Source organism: Genypterus blacodes, unplaced genomic scaffold, assembly GCF_046128005.1.
Source record: "Genypterus blacodes isolate CSIRO-AG114 ecotype Tasmania unplaced genomic scaffold, CSIRO-AGI_Gbla_v1 ptg000553l_1, whole genome shotgun sequence".
In the NCBI taxonomy this organism is placed as follows: Eukaryota; Metazoa; Chordata; class Actinopteri; order Ophidiiformes; family Ophidiidae; genus Genypterus; species Genypterus blacodes.
This window is the reverse complement of record NW_027467295.1, coordinates 2,501-12,668: the sequence shown is the minus strand read 5'-3', so window position 1 is coordinate 12,668 and position 10,168 is coordinate 2,501. Positions and strand designations below refer to the sequence as shown.

The following is a 10,168-nucleotide window of genomic DNA, read 5'->3' as shown; positions in this document are numbered from 1 at the left end:
GGAGGAAGATGTGGCTTCATCACTTACAGTCACACTGATGCTTTTAAATAAACGTTGGTTTAAAAGAATGAGCTAAACACATAAACTAAATAGGGTCCACGTCTGTCTTTGATGAAGATGTAACCATCAGGGCTGCACCTACACTTGAGGGTGATGGGGGCCTGGCCTGGACCCCCCATCGCCCACCGTACATGTGTGTATACATGACACACACACACCGCTCACATGGATGGACAACGTAATGTGAAAATGTACGATTATTTATCTATTCAAAAAATCCAAGACATTAAAGTTTGTTACATAACAGAGAAGACCATTTGTTTATGTAAATGTCCTTTTGGCAGTGGCTGCTGGACACACACAGATACACAGACTCACACACAGGCTGAGTGTTTAGGTGGCGTTTACATCCTTCCTCTGCTCACACGCTGCCCTGTCTCCTTCCCATCCCATCCTCCCTCATCCCTAATAAATATTTCAAGTCCAAATCAAACTTACCCCTCCTGGGTCTTGCCCTTATGATGAGCGGCATTCTGTCACCTGGCTCCCTTCATCTGGGGCTTCATAGCTCCGCTTTGTGCGCTCGCTCACTCCAGAGATGCAGCAGGAAATGAGTTTGTCTGTGATGTGCTGGAAGGTTAGTGATTGGATTACCTGTGCCTGGAGGATAACAGCCCCACAGTCACAGGTAATCCTGAGATTATAATCCCTGTGCCAGTGTTCCCACAGCAGAAAGAGATCAGAGAGTAAACGTCTGCAGATCAAGTGGCCCAAATAAGAGAGAATTGTGTTTTATTAGTACAGCATGAAGTTACAAATGACTTCAGTACAGGACTGCAGACATGGAGGCCTCTCAAACTTATGTTCTCTCTATGTTGTATGTTGTGTTACTTTATGCAGAGTCACTTTGATTCACTGTCAAATTAAAAGTGAAGGATCTAAAGTACGGTGGATCAGATTCAGCTTCGGATTCTGATTCTTTACTCGCTTTGTGAAATCAAGAATACCTGGGTTTAGCCTCCCTCAGACTATTGACACATGGATGATCACTGAAACACTGAGGGCTGCCACGCATCGCCTCAAAAACTTGTAGTGCAGCGCCACCTTGTGGTGAAGATTGCACAAGCACACTACGATTCCATAAAACACTTACAAAGTACCCTCAGGATTCCTGTTTGGCGACATTGACTTTAAGAATCTTGCAGGAATTCTTCTGATTAAGATGTAAGAAACCTTCCGGAGCCTTTTAGAGTCTCTGGGGAACTTTGCCTGGACTTTTGCTTGTATGAATTACTTTTGATTTTACTAATGAAAGTCCCCCGGATGTTTCCATGTGATCGCTTTTACAGAGCACTTACATCCCCGCTGGAGCTTCAAGGAAACTCTACCTAAAGCTTCACTCGCTCCAGTTCAGGCGCTCCCGTCTCATCCCGGCTCTGGGTCGGAACCATCGGAGCGCGGTGATTTCCGGGAGCGGTGGGAATTATAAGTGTCCGCAGAAACGCGTCCGTGTGGGAACAACAGCTACATCCAAGATGGAGACGCTAAACGCCGGACATATGATGAGCTTAGCGGCGCTGCAGAGACAAGACCCGTACATCAACAAGCTGCTGGACGTCACCGGCCAGGTGGCGCTCTACAACTTCAACTCCAAGGCCAACGAATGGGTGAGTGGCGACAGAGACGAGGGTTTACTGCTGAAACTCCATAGCCTGCTTCAGCTAAGTAGCATATCAATGCTAAGTGGAAGCTCAATTAAAAACAAAACAGCAGCGAGAGAGAGAAAGAGACTTTGTTCACCTACTAAGGGGAATTTAAGAGCTAAATTCAATAACACCGAGATACGACACAGACGTGTTAACAAAGAAACACTCTAGTTTATGTTCAGTTGTTGTCTCTTCCTCTAGCCAGCGTTACCTTCAGATAGCTAAGCAGCTAAACAGCCCCGCTACTCTGCAGGCCCGTGTGGCGTTCAATGACTTTATTCAACTGATGTTTTTTTGTTTCTTTCAGGAGAAAACCGAAATCGAGGGGACGTTATTTGTTTACGCCCGGTAAGTACGGACACGCGGACACGTCATGCATGTTGATGACATGTTTACGTTTTTGGCGCTGTCACTCTGCACGTGCGCAGGCCGTGTAAACAAACACACACACACACACACACACACACGCTTCTCTGCGTTTAACCAGCTGCTCTCCTGCGTCACATTCATCTCTGTTTATTATCTATCATCTTATTATGGGCACATATCAGCGTATTTACAACAATGTTTCATTTATTAACACTGGAGTGATCAGGATTGAACCATATTCCACTTAGGAACTGAACATGTATGTGTTTACGCTACGGTGCAGCTAGCGTGTTGTTATATTAATTGGTGGCAGGGACTCATTTGAATCTTTTAAGGCTCAGTCAAAGCCTTAAAACATTCTGTATGTATTCATCAGGCATGTTTCAGGCTAGATGACCTTAATTATTAATATTTAAATTTTGGTCAGCGAGAGGAGATTTGACTCTGACTTGTTGGTCCAGGTTGATATTTTGTCCCCTCCCAGAATGACACTATGACCTCTGTGACCTTTTGTTTGACCTAGGTCTGCCTCCCCACATCATGGCTTCACTATCATGAACCGACTGAGCACAGAGAACCTGGTGGAGCCCATCAACAAAGACCTGGAGTTCCAGCTGCAGGATCCCTTCCTGCTCTACAGGAACGGCAGCTGTGAGTCCGCTGTACTGTAACACACACACACACACACACACACACACACACACACACACACACACACACACACACACACTCTGGTACCTGTGAATAAGCCAAAGGGAAACCTCCCCAGGGTTCTCTGGATGACGTCTTTGCTCTTTTGCCTGAAGTTGTGTTGAGGTCGTGGGGTCGCGTCGAGCAGGAAGTACTCCTCTGAGCGGTCCTTTCCACTCATGACATCACACGGGGCCGACCTGACGTCATCACTCTGCACCGGGGCAGCAGAGGGCCGGCGGTCTGATGGATGGATCTGAACACGATGCTTGGCTCGATGTTAGGCGGCAGTTTTGAGTTCCAGCTGCTTTAAAACGCATTGACAGAGTTCAACAGGAAGTAAGGTGCGATTCCTCAGATCTTTAGAAAGTAACTGACGGCACTGCCACCCAGATAATCTATGAGAAGTCTGAACAGGAGTTTCATCAAGGCCAGGAATAAGGAGTTTGATTGCTTTCCGAGTTGTTTGCTTATGAGAAAGAAGAGCATGGCCAGGGACAAGGTCAAAGGTGACGGCTCGCCCTTTGGACTGGGTTTGCCCATCAGCCTGGTCGGTAAGGAAGACATCATGTAGTTTGGCGTTGGTTTCCAGGCCGGATCAGCTTTTACCCTCACCTCATTCCAGCTGGCGTCATCTTGTGTAACCCCCTTTGATTCACAGCTGCAGCAGGAAGTAAAACAGCGTTTGGGTTTAGTCCTCAGGCAGACGAGCAGCAGAGCAGCACAACCCTCAGAGTTTCCTCTCCTGGTTTTTATTCCCTCCGGTGGTTTGGGTCGCTTGTCATCCTGCACCGTACAGCCCGGGCCTCCTCTGGTTCTGCTGCCACTAACTGGGCCGTCTGCAGTCTGTGTGTTGTTGTGGCTGCGCTCTCGTTGAGGTGCGGTCGGCGTCGGCGTGTAGGTTCCAGTTTTCTTATTCTCAGAAAGAGAGAGAGACAGACAGACAGACGGACAGAAGGGGAGAAAGCTGTCTTGTCTTCTGGAAAGCTTCCCGACTCCTCCCTTCTGTTACCTTTCAAGAGAGGAGGAGGAGGAGGAGGAGGAAGAAGCAGCAGGTGAGACGTTTGATGATGGAGTCCGAATGCTTTTTAGAGAGACCTGTGAACGAACACACACACACACACACACACACACACACACACCTGTTTACACCCCTCCTCATTCCCCTTGGTAGCAGTAGAAGCGGCAGGGAGGCAAACACTCTGGTTGCTAGGTAACCTCAGCCTCTTGAGGGACCCTGACGCTCTGTCGGGATTTCATCACACACACACACAAACACACACATGGCAACATTTCCACTCTCAAGCCTGAAACCTGCTAAACAAAGTAAAATGATTTCAGTTGCTGTTGAAAATGTTGCATTCAGGTGATGCAGTGAGTCACAGCGCTGAGTCACAGTGTGTGACTGATGAGTCATTTAACACTCACACTAACACGACTAATAAGAATCATAGCAGGACTCATTTGAAGACAGAGTTAGGCTCCATTAGCTGATAGAGTTAAACCGTCTCCCCACACACTGAGTCACACACTGAGGTTTAATCTGTTTGGTGTTTAGCAGAAATCATTACAGTGAATCAGAGAGGAAGCTTAGCTCATCCATTAAAGCAGCGGTCTGTAAGGCTGTGGACAGACTCCTCCTCCTCCTCCTCTTGCCTCCCCTCTTCCTTTCCCCTCCTCTTCCTCTCCTCCAGGCTGGCCTCCATAGCTCCTCCCACTTAAACATGACGTGTGATTGACAGTTGAGGCAGTGGGCCCCCTTGTGGTAAAGGAGGTATTCACTCCACCTCAGGAGGCGGAGCTACAGGCTCAGCAGGTGATTGATGCTCCGTGTCTGTTTGTGTCTTTGCTGCAGTGGGGATCTACAGTATCTGGTTCTATGACAAGAAGGACTGCCAACGCATCGCTCAGCTGATGGTCAAGTGAGTGACACACACACACACGCACACACACACACACAGTATAGGATGAACCTGTGTTGTAACTTTGTGTGTGTGTGTTGTATTTGTTTTCCCCTCAGGATCGTGAAAGAAGAAGCGGACCACGCCAGGAGAGAGTCGCCACAGAGGGCGGAGCCAGGGAGAACCAATGGCATCGCAGAACCACGACCCATCGACATTCTGGAGCTCCTCAGCAAAGCCAAGGAGGAATACCAGAGGGTGAGGAGGACACACACACACACACACACACACACACACACACACACACACACACACACACACACCTGGTGCATGTGGGGGAGGCATCAGGTAGATGATGTAGCTTCCTGCCACCTACGTTTGGTCTCATCGTGTGGCTGAGTGTGAAGGATTGAGTCACGTGTGTGTGTGTGTGTGTGTGTGTGTGTGTGTGTGTGTGTGTGTGTGTGTGTGTGTGTGTGTGTGTGTGTGTGTGTGTGTGTGTGTGTGTGTGTGTGTGTGTGTGTGTGTGTGTGTGTGTGTGTGTGTGTGTGTGTGTGTGTGTGTGTGTGTGTGTGTGTGTGTGTGTGTGTGTTCAGGCTCAGGCAGGTGATGCAGATGTGCCGGCGCCCACAGAGCCCAGTGTGAAACCAGCAGCTAACTCTACAGAGCACGTCCACGTCCCAGTTCAGCCTGAGAAGGTACCGCCCTGCTCCTCTCCTCTCCTCTCCTCTCCTCTCCTCTCCTCTCTCCTCTGGTTCTGCTGGTTCTCCTCCTCTGCGTCCCTGAACTCTGTCCCTGTTTTCCCTCAGCAGAGTTCTCATCCCGTGGTGAAGCAGATCACAGTGGAGGAGCTCTTTGGCACCTCCCTCCCTAAGGGCCCCTCCCTCTCTCTACCAGCCATGCCCGTCGCCCCCCGTGACCCCGCCGCCGTCTTCCTCCAGACTCAGCCCTATCCTCCTCCGGCCCACCAGAACCCTCTCCTCCCGGCCCGCCTCACAGCCCCGGACCACGTGTCGGGTCAGCGTCACCTGGCCCCCGGTCTGCTCCCCGCCCCGGCCTCCTATGCTCTACACCCCGGCCCCGCTTTCCCCTCCATGGGCTCCATATCCGACCCCCAGGCCCGGTGCTCCGTCTCCCCGCTCATGGTGCCTCAGGTCAGCTCCGAGCCTCACATGGCTCCGTCCGGACCCGGGGCTCCGTCGGCAAACCCCAATGCCTACATGGGCCAAGAGATTCTGAGCACACTCAAACCCACGGTCTCGTCTGTGAACCCTGACATCCACAAGCCCATCCTGGCTCCTAACTTCCTGCCCAGCACGCTGGTCCCTCCCAGGAGCTTCCAGGAGCCGCTGGGGAAACCTCTGCATCCACACGGGAAAGACATGGACGTGTTCTCTCAGGGTCCCAGCCTGATCAAAGTCATGCCTGTGAGTTCAGCTGCTGACACACACTCTCACACATGTTGCTCGTTAATCACACACACTTCTCCTCACTCACTCCTTCCCCTCCCTTCTCCAGGCTCTCCCTATGGGTCCAGGTCTCGCTCTCCCAGGTCCGGAGATGTCGGTGCTTCTCTCCCCCAGCGCCTTCCAGCATTCTGTGAGTAAGGGGGCAGGAGCGGCCTCTGTGGTCCCTCCTGCCCCCCCTGAGTCCTTCTCCACAGGAGGTCTGGAGCCCCCGCACGCACCCTGCAGCAAGACCCAGCTGCAGGAGACCCTGATACACCTGATCAAGGTAGGAGGCTCTGCTACAGCTACAGACTGGAAGAGCTTTAAGATGTCAGGAGAAGAGGTGGAACACAAACATACGTACGTCCTCACTCTGCTGATTCCCGTTGTTGTGTTTGATTCTGTGCAGAACGACGCAGACTTCCTGGGAGCCATCCACGGTGCCTACCTACAGACGCTGTCCAACATGAAGCTATAGCCGCCCGGCCCGCCGCCCCCCTGCTCCCTCAGAAGCCCCGCCCCCCCCCCTCACCGGACCAGCCAGCGGACCAGGACTTAGTGGAGTGCGTTTTTAAAAACCCCATACAGCTCAAATCTGTAGAGCAGCCGGTGTGTGTCTGTGTGTGTGTGTGTGTGTGTGAGGGTTGTGTGTTTAGTTCCCCTCTTACACTCATCAGCTGAACTTGTCTCCATGTGTCAAAGCAGAACGACCGGGCGCCTGATTTCATTTTTGACCTTTAAACCCTTTTGGACAGAGCGTGTTCAGCCCTTTAGGCGTCCTGGTGACACATTGTAACCATGGGAACGCTGCTGGCCACCAACAGACTCTCTGGAGAACCGGACCACAACAAACTGAAGGGATGTTGATCTTTGTCCCAGTTCCCTGTCCCTTTATAAAGGAGAGCTGATGCTGACTGAAGACTTGCAGATTTTTTTTTTGTGGTATTTTGAGTTTGATTATTGAAATGGTGAGGTTTTACTTTCAAAGCCTCGTCCAGGGAAGACAGAGGACTCCGATACATGATGAAGCACTCGCAGCTACAAACTACAGATGAAGCTGCTTCTGATCATTACACTGCATAAAGAACAAACCTCCCTCTCTCTCTCTCTCTAGCTCTGTCTCTCTCTCTGTCTCTCTGTCTCTGTCTGTCTCTCTCTCTCTCTCTGTCTCTGTCTCTCTGTCTCTCGTGCAATAGATGACGTCGTGATGCCTTTAGGGACACCAGCATTTTGGGATATTTTGGAATGGCTCAGTGTCTTAGCTTATCTGTACGTCCAAACTGAGTTTAATGAGCAAATCTTGAGCTTGGTTAAGTGGATTTACTGGTTTATCACTTAACTCTTAAAGAATTAAACCCCAAAGGGAAACAAACCCGTACACCAGTCCTCCACATGAAACCATTAAAGGGGAAACCTGATGAGTTGTTTGGCCCTAAATCCCCTCCAGGCTTCTGTGTTTGAATGTGTTTGACATTAAGCAGTAACTTTCTGTGCCACGCTCTTTACTTTACGTTTCTCCTTCAGGTTCAAGGCAGCAAAGCAAACGCCTTCAGTTCCGTTCTTTGGTTCCGAGCTCGTTCAGCACATTGAGAGTTAAACCAACATTAAGAGATTATTTTAAATCCCCGTCATATTTAAGATTTTAAGGTGATTTTACGCCTTGTGATAATTTGGCCAGGAATATGATTTGTTGTTGCTTTTCTCTTTTTTTTTTTTTAAGACCTTTGTCAGTGTGCTTATTTTGTTTATGACTATTTTGTGATATTAAAGGCTGGAAAAGAAAAGTGGTTTGGTCTTTGTAGATTTGATTTAATGTCAGGTTTGATGGACGCTTTTGATCAAATGTAGTCATTAACTCTGTATAAGAATAAGACACAGGGAACCTAAGAGCTGTGCAGGTTTTGACCGCTAGGTGTCGCTGTGTGCTCGGTGTTCACCTGCTCTGTCACGTCCACACTCATCTGTCGGCCCCACGCAGAGCTGCGCCTCAGTAAAGAGGAGAACTCAGTAACTAATTTACTGAGTGTGTGTGTGTGTGTGTGTGTGCCAGTCATTAGCTGAAAGGCAGCAGGTGAGTGTGTGTGTGTTTACATCTGACTGACACACTGGACCATGGAGCCTCAGCTGGGTTAGGATTCACCAGATATGTCCTAAACTTCCAAGGGAGTGGGTGACTGAGTCCTACCACCCTCCTCTTCATCCTCTTCCTCCATCTTATTCCTAATCTCAGACTGTGCCTGCTCCTGGAACACTGACTCCTGCTCAATAACCTCCTCCTCCTCCTCTTCCTCGGTCTAAGTGGTACCTAAAGGCGAATCACTCTGCAGCTGTGACACATCTCTCCTCATCGCTCTTCATCCTCCTTCAAACTGATCGCTCTAAAGGGGAATCGGGTGTCAGTAAGTCACAGGCAGCATGATGGACAGTGATGAAGGGCTTCTCCTCTTCCTCTCCTCTTAGCTTCCCGGTGTTAGTGACTGGAGGAACCTTATGGCTCTGTCACATTATGGTGCTGATTCAGATCAAAGTGTTTTCAATGAATCCTAACACATTCTGTTCATTTCTCTGGAGGAAAAATAAGGATTTGTTTCAATTTGAGTGTGTACACGCATGTTGTGTGTGTACACGCATGTGGCCGTGGCCGTGCCTCTGCTCATGCGTGACAGTTCAGAGAGGCCGCGGACCACTTAGCTCCAGATTAGAGCGTTCATAGGCTTTACTGGCAAACACGCCCCCCCCCGCCCGCCTGCCCCCCCTTCTCTCTGCCCCCCTCTCCCTCTCGCCATTCTCACTCCCCCCCTCTTCCCTCTCTCTCCCTCCCTCCCTCCCCCTCTCTCTCTCCCCCCCCTCTCCCTCCCTCTTTCTCCCTCTCCCTTTATCTCCCCCCCTCCCTCTATCTCCTTTATACCTTCTCCCTCCCTCCCTCCCTATTCACTCCCTCTCTCTCTCCCCCTCCCACTCTCTCTCTCTCTCCCCCCACCTCCCTCTCTCCCTCTCTCTCTCTCCCCTCCCTCCCTCTCCCTCTCTCTCTCCCTCCCTCTCTCTCTCTCTCCCCCCCCCCTCCCTCTCCCTCTCCCTCTCTCTCTCTCCCCCTCCCTCTCTCTCTCTCCCCCCCTCCCCCCTCCCTCTCGCTCTCTCTCTCTCTTTAACCCCTGCCGTCGCCGCACACTCGTCTCTTTTCTCGGGGCAGCAGTCGATCGCGGTCTAAATTAACTCTTCACTCCTTCACTCCGTCTCTCTCTCTCTCTCACTCACTCACTCACTCACTCTCTCTCTCTCTCTCGTGCTTTCCGATGGAGGACTACCACAAACCCGACCAGCAGACGGTGCAGGCGCTCCGGAACATCGCCACCCGGCTCAGGATCAACTCCATCAAGGCGACAACTGCAGCGGGCAGTGGGTAAGTGAGGAAGAGGAGGAAGAGGAGGAGGAGGGGAGATGAACCGAGCAGCATGTTTTGATATTATTGGATAGAACACGTGGTTTCTGTCTTGGGTTTATGAGCTTAATAAGTAATGGCTGATGTGTTTTTGTGCAGAATTAAAGTTGTTCTGTCCGCGCTGAGCTGGTTTACTGGAGCGCAGGTGCAGAAAACAAACACACCTGCGTCCAGAATGATGACGTGAAACTGATGGACCTCATACAAATATACTTCAGTGTGTTTTCATTGTGCGTAAAACTGTGCCTGCGAGGATTTCGCGCATTTTACGCAGAGCTAAGAGGAGAAAGTGTTCAAGTCTAAACGCTCAGAGTTCATTCTCTCGTCGTTTTAGCTTTAAACTGAAAAGTAGCGGGACTTTGCACTTGTTTGACGGGTTAAGCTCCGCACAGCCGCCAGAGGAGGCAGGAGGCAGGAGACAGGAGGCAGGAGCGGCTTCATCAAGTCCGCTGCTCCGGCCATCAACCTGCAGGTGCACCTCTGCTTACCGCCCCCCGGGTCCTAATGCCCCGAGCGAGGCGTTTACGTAAGAGAGAGAGAGGCAGAGAGGGAGAGAGAGGGAGAGGATCGTGTGGTTCCGTGCCGTGGCTCGCGCTCTTCCTCACGCGCCTCGTG

General features: G+C 50.7%; 2 protein-coding genes across 3 annotated transcripts in view; both read left to right on the top strand.

Annotated features, from left to right (window-relative positions):
• The first annotated feature begins 1,073 nt into the window (after nt 1-1,073).
• dcp1a (decapping mRNA 1A) lies at nt 1,074-7,884 on the top strand. 2 transcript variants are annotated; one of them, XM_076140312.1, is made up of 9 exons: nt 1,074-1,667; nt 2,014-2,054; nt 2,599-2,726; nt 4,621-4,687; nt 4,786-4,924; nt 5,263-5,364; nt 5,479-6,093; nt 6,185-6,400; nt 6,524-7,884. In XM_076140312.1, exons 1-9 carry the CDS (start codon nt 1,536-1,538, stop codon nt 6,590-6,592), a joined length of 1,509 nt encoding a protein of 502 aa, XP_075996427.1. In that variant the 5' UTR covers nt 1,074-1,535; the 3' UTR covers nt 6,593-7,884. The 2 variants fall into 2 exon arrangements, with proteins under 2 accessions (XP_075996427.1, XP_075996426.1); XM_076140311.1 differs by having other exon boundaries at nt 5,476-6,093.
• A 1,431-nt stretch (nt 7,885-9,315) lies between these two features.
• The window catches only part of LOC142990501 (transketolase-like), a gene marked incomplete at its 3' end in the record, with an annotated part of 2,352 nt that continues 1,499 nt past the window's right edge, over nt 9,316-10,168 (top strand). Inside the window, exon 1 of the mRNA XM_076140309.1 lies at nt 9,316-9,514. Coding sequence (XP_075996424.1) covers nt 9,408-9,514 — 107 coding nt within the window. The remainder of the gene's footprint in view (nt 9,515-10,168) is intronic.